This window comes from Vicia villosa, linkage group LG5, assembly GCF_029867415.1.
Source record: "Vicia villosa cultivar HV-30 ecotype Madison, WI linkage group LG5, Vvil1.0, whole genome shotgun sequence".
Taxonomy (NCBI): Eukaryota; Viridiplantae; Streptophyta; class Magnoliopsida; order Fabales; family Fabaceae; genus Vicia; species Vicia villosa.
In genome coordinates this window covers 29690011-29710037 of record NC_081184.1, presented here as the reverse complement: position 1 = coordinate 29710037, position 20027 = coordinate 29690011, and the positions used below count along the sequence as shown (strand labels likewise).

Genomic DNA, 20027 nt, shown 5'->3' with positions numbered 1-20027 from the left:
AGCCGAGGAGCTCTGATCATGTAACACTTGGGGGGGATTTTATTTAGACTTATGCTTATGTTTAGATATTGCTATTTCCTATGTTTTGTTGGATATTCAGATGTATTTGTTGAGATCTCGGATATGTTGTTTGAGGCTATGTGGCCAAGATTGTGGATTTAAATGTTAATTCGAATTTGGTAGATGAATATAGTATGGGATATATTCATTGAAATTTTAATAGCAATTCAATTGTTTTCCGCAAGCGTTTATGCATAATGTATGAAAGCATGAGATTTACATTGTGTTACAAATATGATCTTTGCATATTGAGAGTGTTGGATGTTTTGCTTTAGGTTTTCATTGTGATGAAAATAACATGTGACGCCCTTTTTCCTTTATGCATGCTTACTCTGTTTGATTGTATGATATATTTGGGGTTAGAAAAGGGGTGTTACATCCCTCAGGAATCGAACCACGTACCTAGGGGTTAAGTACGTATTCATAGCAATTCCTGCTACCAATTGAGCTAGTAGCTCAAGTGATAGCAGGAATTGCTATGAATACGTACTTAACCCCTAGGTACGTGGTTCGATTCCTGCGAGAGGCAAAAACAATATTTCTTGGGCAGCCAATAAGCGGACCTAGGGGGGATTATTGATTAAGCCGGTAACATGCTCGGTTGGCCGACACGGTTGATGCGTGTAGCGGATATCGGGATGTTACATGTCACCAGCTTAATCAATACTCCCCCTAGGTCCGCTTATCGGCTGCCCAGGAAATATTGTTTTTTCCTCCCGCAGGAATCGAACCACGTACCTAGGGGTTAAGTACGTATTCATAGCAATTCCTGGATATCGGGGTGTTACACTCTGCCCTCTACGATTTTGGTTTTTTTGCTTGTCTCGTTTCTACCTTATCTTTTATACCAAACTTAAATTCAATGAAACACTTCATTTCTCTTAAAATAGTAACTTTTTAAAGTGTGATTCGAATCAAAGATGCATGATTTGAATCAATAAATTATTATTCGGGTTTTTTTTCATTTCCTATGTGATTCATATCATAAGGTTCTCAGATTTGAATCACACGTAAGCATAATTCGAATCAAGATAAATGCTGATTCGAATAAAAATTCATTTAAAATCCTATATTTTGGTCTAATTTGTGTGATTTGAATCACATGATTCTTTGAACCGAATCACTGATTTGAATTCTAAATTCTCCATAGACTTAAAGCGTATCCATTATGCTTGACTCGAATCAAATGAGTATTTTTACTCACTTTTAGTGCTCTATCTCAGACACATATATAAATCATTTTTGTACCATTTTAAAAAAAAACGTTTGTAACAATATTATAACTTAAAGAGTATTTCAAACAGATTTTTTAGCTATCAAAGTTCACCAAAACACAAGTAGATTGAACCTACATTTATCTTCAACCATTGGCAAGATATTATGAGTTGGTTTCTTCTCAATTATTATAGAAAGTGAAATCTATCATAAAGGATGATCTTTTATCGTTGATGTTCATGAAGCTCTTGAGTTGTAGATCAATATTAGTGTTGTGTGGTATTGCCTAGAGTTTAAAATCCAGCATGAGTAAAAAGAAAGGATTTTCTCCATCAAAGACTTTGGTAGAACTAAGTAAAGGTTGTTGCAGAAAAAATTTGGGAATTTATGTTCCTTCGGATGAGAGAAAAAGCTTAGACAATGTATCAATATGATTGATTAAAGATCGCTGCAAAACAAATGCTTAGAGCATGTCATGGATTTGAGTAAGAAGACAATCAAGACTGAGGGAAGGCATTGGGATTTCAGTTGTGTGAGATGTGTATAATAGAGGAAGGAAATATTCAAATTGAAGCTGTTAATTTTTGTTTTTAATTTCAACATGTTATTCCTTGATTGTATAAAATGAACATTGTAAAATTTTCAAAGTAGTGGAAGAATACGAATTTTCGATGGTCCACCACTAGAGACTGAATAAGGTACAAAGCGATGATGAATACATTGAACCAATTTAAACCCTAGTGCAATCTAATCTATATGTATCTCCTTTAAATTTGAGGTATAGTTGAATGTTTTAGGTTTTTACCGCTTTCATATAAATCTTATGTTGTTAGATTTATTTTGGTCATATCAATTTTGGGTAAATTTGAGGTATGGTATTGATTTAGTCATATGGATTATCTTTGTTGTGATTAAAGTTGTTTATAACTATATTATTAAATTCATTTAATTGATCAATAAACATATCCTGAGGTATCTAAATGGTACTATCGATCATGGTTTTCTGCTGTCTCCAGTTGCACTTTCCTACAAGTTCTCTCTTCGTGCTTATAGTGAGTCTGATTGGGCGGGTGATCTTGATGATAGGTGTTCCACGTTTGGCTCGTGTATATTTCTTGGACCAAATCTTGTTTTGTAGAGCTCTAGGAAGTAGAACTTGATAACTCGCTCAAGCACGAATGCAGAATATCGTGCCATGTCTCACACGACATCTGATATACTATGGCCCGAGTCTCTCCTCAAGAACTCCATGTTCCTTTTATTTTCCCTACATTCTTGTTCGACAATCTTAATGCTATCCTTTAATCTGACAATCCAGTTCTTCATGCCCGCTCTAAACACAATGAGTAAGACATTCACTTTGTGCGTGAATGTGTCATTTCCAAAATCATAAAGATTCAACATATTCTAAGCTCTATGCAGGTTGCAGATATATTCACAAAACCATTAGGAACTACAACTTTTTAGAAGCTTCGCATCAAACTTAAAATCGTGGCTCTCCCCGCTCCATGAGCTTGTTGGGGTGTATTAAGAGAGTATTACCATACATGGATAAATATAGCAATCAATCAGCCATGTATTCATCTCTATAAATAGAAGTGGTTATGATAGTTTATAAGTTGAAGAAAGTTAAATGAATAATATAAAAATCACTTTTTATTAACTAAGAACAAGCACCTCCACCTACATGTGGAGAGTTTGGCAAATGATTAAAGAAGACAATGAATTAATCGTCTATTCTCTTCCCCTTCTTCTTAGATTTCAAATGGATTTCATTCCATAATACTTTATACTTTTCCATTAAATCAATAAATTGAAATATTTATCCCCTACTCCTTTACTTGTTAGTCTTCATTAACACCACCTGTTATGATAGGGTTTGTTTATTTTATTGTTATATTAGTTTTTCATCTTTTAATATATTTTCAAATAAATTTAATAAACAGGTGTTGAGTGGGAGTAGGATCAACTTCATATTTAGAAGTAAAGTTCATCTAGATAGAAAATATTTAATTTTAGCATATAAGTAATCTTCTACTCAATTCAGACAAACAAACATATGTGTATGCTATAATATTCACAACTATAAATACTTTACCTCAATTTATAGTTTCTTTAATTATAAAGATCTATAGGATAGAAAGAAAGACCTAATTCAAACAATCTATAGAATTTAACATCGAATCACCTCTTGTTTGTAGACAAACAAATGATCTATAAACTCGATCTGCCTTAAACACAACACATCCTATAAACCGCTAACAACATAAATTATTTGGCGCTTAGAATGATCTGCTTTGTTGAAAATCTATCCTAAAAGAACTAAAAAAACACCATGTTAAAAAATATCAAACTCTTTCAAACTCTAGACAAACTTCACATCACCAGAATCAACCTACTTTTAACTGTTGTCTAAACTATGTGTGGCTCTCCGTTATGCCTCGCAGATGATGCTCTAGCGGTTATTGATGTCATACCGGTTAACAATATTATTATTGATGGCAGTTGAGATTTTTCTTTATCCTCCACCATCTGTCCACCCTCTATTCAAGCCCGGATTAGCTCTTGTCACATTCCTTGTGATGCTCCGCCAGATACTAGAATTTGGCACCATTCTATTAACGGTGATTTATCTCTTAATTTGACTTACGACTTTAAATGTCATAAATGTATTACTTTGGATACTTGGCGGTGTATTTGGAATAAGTTCTTTCCTCAGACTAAGTTCTTTCTTGGTGTGGCAGCTTCACAATAAGCTCTCGACTGATGATATTTGGAAAAATCGCAATTTCTCTTTCACTTTCAAATGTGACCTTTGTGGGTTAGATGAGGAAACAGTTTCCCACCTTTTTTTCGCCTGAGCATGCTTAACACCACTCATGACTTTTTTGGTTGGCCGAATATTTGTTTTCTTGGGACAGCTGGTACGGAGCATAGTATGGTAATCTCTAAAGTCGCCATCATTTTTATTTTCAACTCAATTTGGAAGGCTCGCAATTCGGTAAGATTTAATGATACCCCTTACTCTCTTCCTCTATTTCTTCTTTTATGGCAGCTGTCTCCATTATCGGGAATGCCATTGCGGTTTATTCGCATTTTTCTATGCATGATTTTGAGATTCTTAAAAGGTTTAAAATTATCATCCGTCCCCCTCGTGCCTCGAATATTCGGGAGGGTCTGTGGCAATCCCCCTGGAAAATTGGACTAAGTTAAACTATGACGGTGCCTCCTTATCCTCGAGTGTCTCTACTTGTGGGGTTAATATTGCTAGGGATAATCAAAGTTCTTTTTTGGGTGTTATTTCTTCTCCTTTAGGTGATTTTAACTCTCTCATTGCCGAACTCATGGGTGCAATGTTTTCTATAGAGTTTTCTCATGAAAAGAATTGGAATTTTGTTTGGATGTAATCAGACTCGATGGCGATAGTTAGAGCTTTCAGTCCTCCGTATATTGTGTCTTGGTTGATTAGAAACCGTTGGCTTCATTGCATCAACTTTGTGTCAAAGATGAATATTTTTTTGTTTCTCATATTTATAGAGAAGAAAATAGCTGTGCATATGTCCTTGGTAACTTAGGTTTAGCTTTAACCAATAGTATTCACTTTTCCTATATACATTCGTGTATTAGAGCAGATTTTGTAAAGAATAAGTTAGATTTTCCTTTCTTTAGACTCTCTTATTCTTTAGATTCTCTTATTCTGTGAATAAGTTAGCTATTATTAAATTATTATTAAAATTGGGCAAAAGAACAATTGGAAAGCATTTCATTTGTAGGGGATATACTTTTTCATCTCAATGGAGACAGTTGTAAAATATGTATGGGAATGGAGAATTCCGCATAAAGTCAAAATATTTGGGTGGAGGATGTTACAAAACAAATTAGCAACCCGTGAACAATTGAGTCAGAGAAAAACCAATGAAGGTGAGGATAATTGTAGATGTGTTTTGTGTAATTCAACGATTGAAAGCAGCGTACATTTATTCTTGGAGTGCAATATGTCAAAACGCATAAGGTTGCGGTTTGGTGTTGGTTAGGTGCACATCCGAATCAGGTGGCATAGACGATAATTGTTGGAACAATTTTTTAAATGCTTATGATGTTCTGAAGGGGAAGGTGGATAAGGGATGGGAAGGTTCGACATGGTTGGCAACGAGGTGGTGCTTATGAAATGCTCGGAACGGGATAGTGTTCAACAACGTAGTCTTAGATATTGACGAGATCATTCATAAAATCAAGATGTTTTCATGGTGGTGGTTACAAATAGGTGCAAACAGGTAAAATGCAATTTTTACGAATGGTGTAAAAGTCCACTAGACCATATGTAATAGTGAATTTTATTTTACTGTTGGTTTAGTTTATTTTCTTCTCTTTTATATTTGGGTTTGAGTACCCCTAATGCTTAAATTTTGAATACAATTGTTGCTTATAAAAAATATATATATACAATAAACTTTTATAATAAATTATAAATAAATATATTTTTTAAAAACGAATATAAATACTTAAGAAGAATAGTAGATTAATTGAAAATAAAAATAAAGAATAGAAGATTGATATTCGCTAGTACCAAAAATAAAAAATATAAAGCATTAACCTTTTTATTAAAAAAATAAAAAAATATATTATAGATTATTTTATTAATACTTTGCTTGTGATGAGTGACATTAGTTGAATTCAAGATTCTTCATTAAAATATTTTCAATTAAACTATATTTTAAAATGTAAATTATTATAATTAAAATATAGTTTAAATAAATAATAATAATAATAATAATAAAATAATAAATTATTATTATTATTATTATTAATTGACAATATAATTAAATTTTTGGAGAATAGAAGACTTTTATTCCACAAAACAGATATTACAAACCGATCCTAAAGGATCCAGGTTCCAAAAAACAAACAAGGCAACCAACTAAACCAAACTATCTAATGCTCATATTCACTGCATTTATATGCCCTCTTATGTAGGGGTGCTCAAAACCAAACCAACCCAATAGAAAACCGCAAACCAAATCAAACCAAACCGAAACCGCAAAAAACCGCATTTGGTTCGGATTAGTTTGGGTCATTTTTTAACAAAACCGCACGGTTCGGTTCGGTTTGCGGTTTGTATTTTGTAAACCGAACCAAACCGAATCAAACCGCATTATGTTACAACCTAATACTTAACTCACATCCAACCCAAAATTAAACCTATTATACATTAGCCTTATGAATACGAACAATTTTCTCATCCTTACACATATAATTTCAGTCCCGATCTTCTCAAATCTCTAATAACATTATTTCACCTTCTTTGCCACATACATCTTCCCTCTTCTTCTATAATCTTTACTCTCCTATATTCTTTCTTTTTCACCTTCTCATTTTTATGTAAATGTTCCGTATTTCAGTTTCATTTTTATCGCACATCTTCTTCTCTAATCTCTCAACACTTTCTTTTTCTTTTTCACCTTCACTAATCTTTCGTCTCTTCTATTTTTTTGTTTCATTATAATAATTTTATATTGTTTTATGCTATTATTTTATGTTTAATATTCCACTTTTGTCTAATTTAATTTTTACATATTACATGGAAAATTGTTGTCAAAATATGACGAGTTTTGTTGTTATTTGTTAGTATATGAATGTCTAAATATAAAATTATGTTGTCATATATATGTGTATGTATGGCTCAATAAAATATTTGTAAAAAACCGAACCAACCGAACCGAACCAAACCGCATTAGTTTGGTTTGGTTTTGTTCGGATTTTTTTTAAAAGTCAACCGAACCAAACCAAACCGCACTATTTTTTCTCTTGCGGTTCGGATGATTTTTTTCGTCAAAACCGCCCAAACCGCACCGCGAGCACCCCTAGTCTTATGTGTTTAGATAGGCTACCCCTAGTAATTATACTAGTCTTAATACTTGAAACTATCTCAGTACCTAGATCCATTTGGTTGAAGATAGCATCATTCCTTGCTTTCCATACAAAATATACTGTTTCTGCCAGTGCCACACGAAGCAAGTGTCGTCTCCAGTCCCTCATACTACATTCATGTGCCAGCCAACAACATTCCACTGCCTAGGTTCTCTCAAGTAACTTATCCAATTCAGAATTATCTTCCAGATATTTTTTGTTTTCCTGCAATAAAAAAAAATGATCCATGGATTCATCTTCATGGCAGAATATACAAGTTTTTTCCACATTCAAACCAAAACGAAGAAGCCTATCCATTGTTGCCTGTCGTCCCATGAAGAGAAGCTATAGCTGGAAAATCGCTTGAGGTCTTGCAATGTTTGAGTAGAAAACATATTTCCATGCAACATGTTCCTTCTCCCCTCGAATGGCCTGGTACCAATGTGATGTATGGAATTTACCTTGCTGCACGATGTAGTACCATTGTTGTCTATCCTCAATTACCTCTCTCACCTTGAGGATCTCTTGGAGAATGCAAGACAATATAATTAAATTATTATTATAGTTAAAACATAGTTTAATTAAATAAAATTATATAAATAATAATAATTTTATTTAAGCAAATTATTATTATTAATGAAAAATGTAATTAAAATATTCTTATCCATTTCAAATTGATTACTTTTGGTTTGAAAATCTAGATACACAAATTAGTCCATTCCTCTAAACCAATTTTTTTCCGGGTGAAAGTTTAAGTTTGATTTTATATTTAGAGTATTCAAAATCAATTTTTAATATATAAAACTGATTTTGATATTTTTAATAAACCTCAAGTAAAATAATTTTATTCTTTTTAATTGATTCTAATTTTTAAGTTATAATTTTTAATTTTCAAGTCAAGGATAATAGTTATATTAAAATTTATTATTTAATATATTTTAATAAATATATTAAATAAATATTTCAAATTAAATTAAATTTTAGTTATAGTCAAATTAATTTGTTTTAAAAAAATTATAAAAAATTATCACTCAAATGAAAATACACGTCGTAGGTGAAATTTCAATATAAAACTTTTTTTATCAGAAAATAAATAAGACCTACTGATATCTTAATATAATAATTTAAAATTAAATAAAAAGAAGAATATTTAAAAAATAAAAAGTCCTACTAAGATGTTAAAATAATAATCATAGTCATAAATCAGATAAAAAGAAAAGTATTATGAAAAAACTAAATAAATCTTATGAATAGGTAATAACAATAAAGTAAAAAGAAAATAAATAGTTTTTTTAACAAATATTTTTTTTAAAAATAAATAAATCCTATAATGTGTTTATATAATAATGTAAAATCAAATAAAAAAGGAAAAAGTTTATAAAAAATAAAGAAATCTTACAAATATATTAAAATAATTATTAAGAAATAAAATAAATAGGAAAACATTAATAAAAAGGAAAATATTAATAAAAAGATACCATACTAATATATTATAATATTAAGAAAAAAACTTAAATAAAAAGACAAAAATCATTAGAAAAATAAAGAAACCTTACAAATATATTAAAATAATAATTAAAAAAATAAAAACGAAAACATTAGTAAAAAAAATACCATACTAATTCATTAATATAATAAGAAAAAATAAAATAAAAAGAAAAAATCATAAAAAATAAAGATAACTTACAAATATATTAAAATAATATTAAAAAAAAAAAAAGAAAGAAAGAGGGAGAACACTTTTTTGTGTTTAAAAGGAGAGAAGCAGAAAGAAAGAGGGACAACAAGTAAGTTTCCAGCATAGCAGATCTGTCTTATGTTGCCAATTCTCAACCTCTATCTTTCTCTCTCATTTTTTTATGCAATGTTCTCAAGGTTTGAATTTCTCTTTATTAGATACTATTCAATTTTATTTTATTTTTTTGCTTCAATTGCATTTTTTTCTTCTAATTCTTAATTATTATCCCATTAGTTTTTATAGTTCTCCTAATTTTACCTTTTTGTTTTTTTTCTCTATTTTATTTTTTGTAAATATATTTTAAATTCCACAACGCTTTTATTATGTTTTTCTTTAACTAATAAATATTCCACCCATTCATCGAATTTGTAGTTTTCTTAGAACATTTTTTTATATTTCAATTTAAAATTTAAAATTGTTTTGTCATTAATAATCTTAATTATTATTTTAAAATAAGAAAACAAATATACTTAATTTTTTTTAAGGAAGACAATAAATATGATTTTATTCTAGTTAAAAGGTTGTCTTCATGGAAAATATTACAAAAATTTAATTAATAAAGTTAAATTGAAAATTCAAATAGAAATTAATGGTGAGATAAAGACAAAATATAAATTATATGAAATAGGAAATATATAAAAAATTAGAAACTCCATTACAATGAACCAAATATACAATTTGTGCCGTCTGTAGAATTTGACTTCAATTTAATGCTTTATTGTTTAGTTTTTTTTCTCACTATAAATAATGAATGCTATTGAAAAAAATAAACAACATAATCTTCTAGTCATATAATTCTCACCAGAGTGCAAATACATTCTGGAGTGAAAATACTGTAAGTTTTTTTCCTTATTTTTCTAATCTCATTTATTTTATATTTTTACATACTTCAAATTAGATAAATATCTATGTAGAATTAGGTTTATGTGATTTATGCAAATTCGAATGATAAGAGTTCTATTTTAAAAACTTATTTTAGTGATGTAAGGTTGTAGAACATTGTATATGAGTGTCATCATTATAATTAAAACTATTTTTTTTTTTCAAATTAAATCTTAAAAACTCTTCAGTTTTATTTTAATTTATATTCAAAGATAACCTACAATGTATTTATTTCAAAATTATATATATATATATATATATATATATATATATATATATATATATATATATATATATATATATATATATATATATATATATATATATATATATATATATATATAGTCAAGTAATGCTAATTTTGTTTTAATTTTTTGTACTTAGTAAGATGGTTTAGAAAATTGGATGGTCATTACAAATTTGTGATATTTGTGTAAATGGGTATTGTCCATAAATCATATTTGTGTGAATATTTGTACACTTTCAGTATCATTTGTATCAAAAGGGGGAGAAGGATGTATGTATGCTTGTGTTTCCTTGTATATATTCAATAAAGGCATGAAGATGAAAAACTCAAAGGATACAAGGTTTCATGAATTAAGGGGGAAATATTCTTCTTAGAGGGAGATTTCTGGAAAATCACAAAAATCTAATATATATTTGTCATCATCAAAAAAGGGGAGATTGTGAAGTCAAGCTTCTAAATTGGATTATATTTTGATGAAAACAAATATATGAAAAGAAGGAAAAGTAATCTCAAAGTTGTAGAAGTCTCAAGATGATAAAAGTTTGATCATGCTAAAGTTAGGGTTCATTAAGGGATTGATCATAAGCTAAGATATAATATGAAATTCATTATGTATAAGGTTTAGGTGCCTATAAATTTTCATCTAAACCTTTCTAAGATTGCCATATCATTCATGCATGATTACCACTCAAACCATACTTTTAACTTAGAAAAATTTCAACTTTTCATCTGGAATAATCAATTGACACATAAGTGTAATCGGTTGTCATGAATTCTTTGGAATTTATGCATAACGTGAACCTTGAAGCATTAATCGACCATGTCATTGGAACACTCAATTGAGGGGGCTAATTTTTAATGCCACAATTGACTGGTGTATTACTACAATCAATTATCTCTTTGTTTTTCTTCAAAACTTTAAACGTTGGAAGAGCGCCAACCGAATGTCATCCTAGACCAGAGCATCTTGAAAAATCTGAAACAATGTCATACCATTTCATTGCATATTATCATGATACCTTTTTCAAAGCATTGCAAATTCTCTTGACCATTTTTCCAAACATTACCATACTTTCTAGAGGCATCTTGTAAGGTATTTATCGCAAGATTTTTCAAATTTCAAGTTACCTCTTTCATCAAGCATTTTCAAAATCTCTTAGAAACTTTACTGTATAACTTTCACATACCATAGATAAGTTTCTTGAGTACTTAGAGTTTATAATTTTAAATTATTATATTGAAAGAGAAGATTATAAATTTGGAAATAATCAAAATTCACTTGTACTAAAAATTCAAATTGACTCCATTATCTCTATCACTGTACTATATCTTGTTTACCAGTTTGTGGAAGAAAAAAAAGTTAAGAGAAAGCCGGGTTCTTTCTTTGTGTATTATAAAATCGCAAAGTGGTGTGCTTTATTAATTGTGTTAAAGAATTGAAGAGAGTCTTAGTGTGAGGTTGTGAATATTTCTAAGATAGTGAAATCCTTCACGGAATATGGAGGGACCAGACTACCCTTGTTTGGAAATGGGAGACATGAAATATCTTATTTCATTTACTTTACTGCACATTATTTTTCTGCATTCTTGTTCTTTGTTCCTCACCATAATTCCGAAAAATAAAAAAAGAATCAAAACATCTGAAAAATAATAATAAAAGTCTTAAAACATAATTCACCCGCCTATTAGGGTGCACTCTATACCAATGTTTTAAAAACTGGACCGGACATCAAACCGGTGAGGGTACTGGGTCGCTGGTTTATTTGTCGAACCACTAGGTCACTGGTCGAACTGCATGACTAAATCGAATTAAACCGGATAACTCGGTTGAATAGACCGGTCGTTATAACAAAACTATATAGGTATAAAACATGTCGAACATGATGATTCAGTCTCTACAATATATAACTGGCACTTAAATTTTAAAAAAAATATCATATCCTAAAAAATTCACAAGTTCATAATTTAAATTTAAATTTTAAACATAGGTATCACACATAATAAAATAGTACAAAATTACGAAGTATGTATTTGCAAACAAAATTTAATCGCAAAATAATCTAATTGAATAAATTATAATAAAGTAACTTCATTGTCTACTAAATTTAATTTCAAAATAAAAATTATTTTAATGTTGATATCTCCTTCTTCAATATCAAAATCATCTGCAATAAAATTAACCGCATCTGAAACATTTTTTTTATTTTTTTCTTTTCTTTTTTATTTTAATTTTTCATTAAAATAATTAAAATGATGTTGTTTTAAGTTTTTAAAATAAAAATAAATAAAAATGCATTTAAACCACCGATTCTGAAAAACCGTCGGTTTTTTCGGTTTTACCGGTTTACACCGGTTTTGACTAGTTCACACCGGTTCAATGACATATCCGATCTAGCAATCGAACCAGACTGGTTACCTGGCCGGTTCCCGGTTCAACCGGTCTGATCGACCGGTCCGGTCCGGTTTTTAAAATACTGCTCTATACTTACGCTCCTTAGATATATTTTCTTAGATGGTTTTAAAGAAAAAGGAGCCTAAACTTGGATATCCTTGTACAACTTCGATGTGCCCACGACTTATAAAATTTCAGTCTAAAAGATGAGTTAAGAGGAGTAACAAGGTTCCACAAGTGATGTACAACACAAACCATTTTTTTGGAGCATGTCAATGCTTCACAAAGTTGACAAGTAACCCGTCTAAAAATCTTCCAAGCAACTTTCTCAAGAACCTGCAAGTTTTCGTCTACTACGTCTGTAAGAAACACATGCTTGTTACACATTCTTGTATTTTTGCATCAGTGCATAAAAGATATTTTTGATATGGAGGCAGGAGCAAATTATGTTTTTCATGTGGTTGGTGGTTTTCTTTAGTTGGGTGAAGAGTCTAGTCCATTGATTCATACACAATTTGACGTTTAAGTTTATTATCATAAGATGCTTATTATTTAAATTATCATAAAAACTATTTATGTTTTTCGTTATTGTTTTCACTTTTCTAATTTGAGTATTAATCTGTGTTTTTTATTCTAGCATCAAGATATCTAATTCTGGTTTAGGGTTTGGGAAAAGTATTTTGTGAGAGTTACGGATTTGAAAAGATTGAAAACTGCAAGGACAAAAGTGTCAATCATCGGGAATTTAAATCCTGGTCAGGATGTTGTTGAACTTCAACTTGCATCCAAAGGAATTCAACTTTTAGGTATTTGTGTTCTTGGAGCTTCAATTGATCCATTTCCGTTCTTAATCTTATTTGTGGATAATGTTTTGAATGTAGTTTTTTTTAGTTTTTTTAGTGATAGTATAGCCAAAATCTCTTCACAATATCACCAAAAGGATCAGGATCATTATCCGTTTGTATAGCCAAAATCTCGAGTCTAATTTACTACATTTTATGACTAACTCCTAATTGGTTTTTAATCTGATTTTGTTTTTTAATTAGAAACAGGTAAGTTTTCTAAAGATGGTACTCCTGGCATTGGATTTGGTACACTGCTAATAATCTTTTGAGTGGTGGTGTTTTATGGTTTGTGTTATTCACGATTTAAAAGCTGAAGAAGAGGCTACGGAAACATTGGAGCAATCAATTTCCGAGGCTCAATTGTGATAACAAAATTTGAGATGAACAAATATAATGTATATGCTATTATGAAAAAATTTCTTCCTGTCGACGTGGCAGCAAAATAATGCCACGAGTAGTCGAGAAATGCACAAAACAGGAAGAGATGAGATTGCACAGTTGAATACCTTAAACAAAATATCTTGTGATTATTTAGAGACGCGACGATTCAAGCGAGACAATATATCATGTTGCCTCATTTTTGTAGAAATTGAGATTTAACAGGCCACTGGTTTTTAACAAAATAAAATAACAGTAATTGGAAGTGTTAATCACAAGCTATTCATATTTAACAAGCCACTGTTTTTTTAAAACATCATATACTACTGATTGAAAGAATTGAGATTTTATAACTCTTATTATACAATATCCATTTAACTATCCCTAAGGAACAGATAGTTTATTCTGTAAGTTTACAACCCTTTGGTTTTTGATTTGTAATTGTGAGGTAATCTAAAACTGAACAAAGCTTAAACTACAAATTTCCTTTTTATTAAATATACATGCTATCGAGATAATTTGTTATAATCTTACACATTATTCCTCAGATTCCTATATGACTTGAATACTCAAGTGTTCTCATTTCATTATCAACAACTTAGTGATATTAATTGTCTCTTAATATTCTATTCTGTTATCATGTTTTTGTTTCTAAGAGTTAAACATGCTTTTACTATCAATTTGTAGTTGGTCAAAGTTATTTAAAACATTAAGTCATGTGCATTCTTTGACATAATTTTATCTACCATGCAAATTTTCTTAGAAATTCAATGTATATACAACTATATGTTCAATTTATATCAAATTTTTAAGAATTCACTTACCTGTGCGGAGGCACGGGTCTTCTACTAGTGACTCATTGAGATGACATGCCTTTAACTCGTTCTGAAATTCATTCTCCTAGAGAGATTTTCTTGATTCTTGATTTAGGTAATGACTCGTAATAAGACTTCGGAGTTTTCATCAAATTTGACAACAAATTAATTAATGCAATTCAGAAAATATATGGTTAACAATTGAAATAGACATTAGTTATAATAAAAGCCACCAATGCCTTTTTCCACATAAGATGGGTTGACAACATATATTAATTAATGTCTTAAGATCCTATCATAAATTATGTCAAATGATAACTCAAATCTATCATGAAGGATAAGACCTCTCTTTTCTTTTACCAGTCACAGAAGTACTCTTATTCTCGATCACTGGAGAAGAATCTAAGCTATCAACATTGCCTGCTAATTTCTGTGCCTCGTCTCGATGACCATTTCCAGAAGTCTCCACACCATTAGAAACAGTAGCAACGGCATCATCAGCAGTTGCGCGTGTAATGCAGAGCCAGGGTTTTGAAGACTCGTCGCTAGTGCCTAGTGCCAAAGGCACATGCCATGATCCTTTTTCTGATTCCTGAAATACAATATTTTCAACGACTTGATTTAAAAATAGTTTTCAAAATAGATGAAAAAGCATGCGAGACAGAGAAAGAGCTATACAGTATTTAAAATTGTGTTTAAATGACACCGTTCTACAAAATATTACCTGAATAACCAATGAATATGATGGCGGCATCTGAAGTTTCAACTTCCCCTTAACAAAAGTGTAGTGAACCTGTAGATAAAGAATAAAAAAGAGTGACCAAAAATATCGGCACAACGAAAAAATCTTAAATTGCCAACAAATCAGATTTTGTAGGATACACGGATCAACTTTGAAGGCTTTATTGATGTAAACAAAAATCTGAACTTAAATTATCAATGAAGGATTTTCTCGGTCGCGAATAAGCAACATCTCTTTTGTGATGTTAGAAATGATAAAATATCTTACTTGATGTCTTTCTTTCCACTGGTTAAAAAAGTTGCTTCCTAGGAGTTCAAATATGTGATCTCGCATTTCATCATTTGTCACAAGCAAGCATCCGAGTTTTACGGTAGCATAGAGCCAATACCTGAATCACAAAAGATAAATTAAGTACATAAAACCCAAACACAAAAATAGGTTGTAAAACTACATTATGTAAAAATGCATAATGAAATTGCATCGAATGCAAGAATGCGAGAATGTAAAAATGATGATTGTACACACAAATTTGTACTAGAATGCAAGTTGGTTCAACAATGTAATAAGCATTTTCAGAGATAAATGACTAATTTGACACCAAAAGAAAAGAAAGATAAGTAGTGCTATCCCTTAATCCAAAATGAAGTTCAAATGTTAAAGGCATTAAACTTGTAGAAACTTGTAGTTACAGTACAAAAACATTTCAAGAAATAATAAAGTTATCCTAAGATGGAGAGACATAGATAAAGCTTTGAAAAAATTGCAATTTACCAATCATCATTGGATCCATTTGGAGTTGTATATAGCACATCGTTTTTCATCCACTCCTCTACCAGTTTTCTAATGGAAGGATTTTCCATTAGCCCTCTTACACGCTTGTTATGTAAGACAACCAGGGGCCATTTTCCCCCGCTTTGATTGTACAATTCTTTCACAACATCATCAAGCTACATTATTATATAACCGACATACACACACGGTCAGCACATGAAATGTAAAGCTGACTTACCAAACAAGAGCAAGAAGAACTTGTATAACTTCATTTGACAGTAAATTAATATGAACAAATAAATGAATAAATGAATGTTTTTTCGCAAGAACTAGCATAGCACTGTAACACAAGCATGTTACCTGCTGAATGCTAAATCCACCTTCAGCAAAATTTTGCTGGTAGAGCCCGACATTGGCACCATCAACTATGGCTTCATAATGGTCATGTTTCTCAAGCCAGCTCTTGTAGTTGCCAAAAAGATAACATAATCGTCAAAAACAAGTTACAATTACAATTATAAATGTTAACAATGCTCTCTCTATCACCTGAAATTCACTAAAATTTGCCTTGACCTCGCGCTCCACAGCCAATGCAGCAACCGACGAAGCAAATTTCTCCATCTCCTCATCATCAATATCGACACAAACCAATTGCTCACCACATCCACGACAAATCCCATCACCATCAACACTCGTTCTATTCACAACCCAATCCCCTTTTCCAACCCATCCTAAACCATGCCAACCTCCACCGTTTCTCAAAACCCCTTCTCTAACCCTCTCCACATCCAAATCCCCCTGACCAACCTCACGCCCCTCTCTGCTCCGAAACCACTCCTCAATAACCGTTCCCGTCGATTCCTTCACACACCTCACACTACTCCTTAGCTTGTGAAGATACCTGTAAACCCTATCAGCCTTACCCTTCTTCACACTAACCTTCAAAAGTGCCGCAATTTCCTCTTCCTCCAAACTAACCCCAACACCATTCATATGCTCCTCAACCTCATACGCTTTATCAGTATCAAGATACTCACAAAAGCAAAACAATGCAGGATCATATGTCCTTAACCTAGGTGCAACATTGTAATCACCAATATTTTTCACCAATTCAAACGCGCGATCACCATCCCCATTAGCAGCAGCGAGTCTAGCCACAGTGGCAACAGTAGCTTCATTAGGAGTAATGTTTTGGGAGGCCATATGTTCAAATATACCAAATCCATAATCTAATGCAAGCTGTTTAAGCGAAGGGTCTGTGACTGCATTGGAACAAAGGTAGAGTAGTGCATTGAGGTGGTGTTGATTGAGACGGGTTTTGTTCGAAACGGCATCGTCGTATAGCGAGATTGCGCCCCGAAAATCCTTTGATTTAGAACATGAATTGAGCTCGAACTGGAACTTGTTTTCCGGTGTTCGGTTAGTTTTCTTCCTCTTGTTTGTTGTCATTTTCATTAGTGTTGTGTCCATTGAATCCTAAGAGTAGTAATCGGCATTTTCAGAAGCAAGTGAATACGAAAAAGTTGAAAAAACTGAACTATAGCGAGAATAGTAAAGAATAATAGAGTTGCAGAGATTTGAAGAAACGTGTACCTTGGTCAAAGTGAAGATACGTTTCCGAGGAGGCGGTGTTGATTCGAAGCGGTGGGTAGAGAACGTCGACGGGAGATGGCTATGGCTAAAACATGGACAAAGTACCAGAAGCTCAATACAGACTATACTGTCCATATAATTTTTTCAATGAAAAGTGGTTCTTACTTCTCAATCCTTAACTTTACATATTTTGAATTGTATTACAGGAGCAAGATCATCTATGTTAAATTTCCTTAGACATGGTTACAATTGGGGTTTACACAATTATTGAAAGAACGGACACAGGCACTAAATATGATACTGACACGTTGACACTAGTAATAATATAAAAAATGAATAACTTAAATGTTATCACAAGTATCGGTGTAGGTGTCCGATACTAACACGGACACACCATTTTTCAGAGGTATCTGTACTACAGTGTTCATTGTAACTCTTTGAGGCATTATATCAAACAATACGTTGGCATTCACTTAAACTACTATTGTCATAAATCACAACTCTATCTTAAGTAATTTCAAATAACAAAATTAAAAATACAGTAGCAGAGAAACAATGAATGAACAAAATATAATATTGATATTTATATGAAAACAAATAGAGAAAGAAATGCCTGAAACTTTTTTGCTTCACCTAATTGCCCACAAAGTTGAAACAGCGCCACGCTAAAGAGAGCAAGTGGAACAAGCTTCGCTAGTGAGATGGGTGGAAACGTGAAATTGCAGTTTTCGCCTATTTTTCTCTATTTTTGGTTGTTTTAAATTTTTTTTCTGTCATGTGTGGGCTTCAATTGCTTCACGGGCCTCGACATAATAGGATTCGGGAATTTAGAGAATTTCTGTGTAGACCCCTCTATGGGAGAATCCCAGCGAAAAATAAAAAATACTCTTATTTCGAAAATGCATTTTCGAAGTAATTTTTTTTTTTAGATTTTTCCAGAATTCGAAAATGCATCTCCGAAAACATCAAATTTGGGTGTTTTCGGAGATGCATTTTCAAAAACACCTTTTTCACATTTTTCAATAAATACAAGCCGAATACAATAAAGTCAAAGAAAAATAAACCGGAACCCCCTACTGAGTATGCCTAACCCTAACTCCCTGAGACCTCCTATGTACCTTTCCTTCAACCATGCAGTCCCATACCTGCACGGCCTTAGGATTCCTCTCATTCCGATGTGGCGACCACCCTTGCCCCCTTCGGCCATAGTTCGGCCTTAGGTGTTACATGCGGTGCAACCACCCTTCGCCTTCTTCGGCCTCAGGTGTTACATGCCCACCAGCTTCCACATGGTTCGTCCTCGAACCACATCGTACTGGGAGAAGTCCGACTGTGATACCATTTGTAACGCCCTAGAGTGCTTTCGAGATGATCAACTGACCCCATAAACCAACACGGGTCTTTTCAGCATGCTTTGACCTCACTCACACGCTTTCGGGAAACTTCTCAGAAGGTCACCCATCCCAATACTACTCCAAGTCAAGCACGCTTAATTGTGGAGTTATAATGGAATGGGCTACCGAAAAGAAGATGCATGTTGTTAGTATAGGTGGTACCTATCAGTCCTTATATGCACTCCTTCAACCATGCAGTCCCATACATGAACGACCTCAGGATCCCTCTCATTCTGATGTGGCGACCACCCTTGCCCCTTCGGCCTCAGGTGTTACATGCGGTGCAACCACCCCTCTCCTTTTTCGGCTTCGGGTGTTACATATGTCGCCGCACCGGCCGCTTCACCGACCATCCTCTCCATGACGGCGACTGCCTCTGGACCGCCGTACTCAATGATACATCGGTCTAATGCGTCCCGCCCAAGCATCTCTATCCGCTGACATATCGGCAGGAGATCAGTGGCATGGTCATCCTCGGCCTGCTGGTTCTCCAGGATCTCCTCGTGTGCCAGCCTAGGAGCTCCGGGTGCGTCAGATGTCAGCAGAGGATGTGACACGCGATAAAACCATGTCACGTATCCATCCACACAATGCTGCTCCTGGGTGACCTTCATATGTCGATACTCCTCCGGGACCAAATGATGTGCTCAGTCCTCAAATATAGTAGTGAGCTCCACTCGGGTAACTTTGTCAGGAGCAGCCTCAAAGGGCGACCTCGGTATCAGTTGCACACGTCCAAACAGCTTCATGCACCGCTCAGGCAGATACCTCACCATGGTGTTAGCCCCGCATGCCAACCAGCCAGAGTATAATGCGATACGGTCGAACGTGACAACAACAATGTAGTCGGTAAACAGCGTCCAACAGATGTCATCGTAGGTTGTGTGGTCGAGGTACACGCGATATGGTAGCACTGCGTTGTTCCCCTTTTGGAGAACGTATCGGGCGGCCCTGGGTAAGTCGTCGGTGTACACAGAATCAACGGAGAAGCCGTGGATGCGTGGGAAGTAGAAGATGATCTAGCCCTGAGACACAAATACAATACTAT

General features: G+C 32.8%; 1 protein-coding gene across 2 annotated transcripts; it reads right to left on the bottom strand.

Annotated features, from left to right (window-relative positions):
- Window positions 1-14668: 14668 nt before the first annotated feature.
- LOC131601521 (proteinaceous RNase P 2-like) lies at window positions 14669-18363 on the bottom strand. 2 transcript variants are annotated; one of them, XM_058873360.1, is made up of 8 exons: window positions 18219-18363; window positions 17586-17670; window positions 16539-17468; window positions 16353-16454; window positions 15993-16168; window positions 15489-15609; window positions 15204-15272; window positions 14669-15071 (listed from the first exon to the last, which is right to left on the bottom strand). In XM_058873360.1, the coding sequence occupies exons 3-8, from the start codon at window positions 17460-17462 to the stop codon at window positions 14808-14810; spliced, it is 1656 nt and encodes a 551-aa protein (XP_058729343.1). In that variant the 5' UTR covers window positions 17463-17468; window positions 17586-17670; window positions 18219-18363; the 3' UTR covers window positions 14669-14807. The 2 variants fall into 2 exon arrangements, with proteins under 2 accessions (XP_058729343.1, XP_058729342.1); XM_058873359.1 differs by having other exon boundaries at window positions 17586-18305.
- Window positions 18364-20027: the final 1664 nt, after the last annotated feature.

Bases quoted from the DNA above. Each gene is read 5' to 3' on its own strand.
- LOC131601521 (XM_058873359.1), bottom strand. From the start codon at position 17,720: ATGGACAGTATAGTCTGTATTGAGCTTCTGGTACTTTGTCCATGTTTT. The intron at 17,469-17,585 runs GTACACGTTTCT...TACTACTCTTAG, and splicing joins GTATCTTCACTTTGACCAAG to GATTCAATGGACACAACACT. The intron at 15,273-15,488 runs GTAAGATATTTT...CTTTATCTACAG, and splicing joins AGTGGAAAGAAAGACATCAA to GTTCACTACACTTTTGTTAA.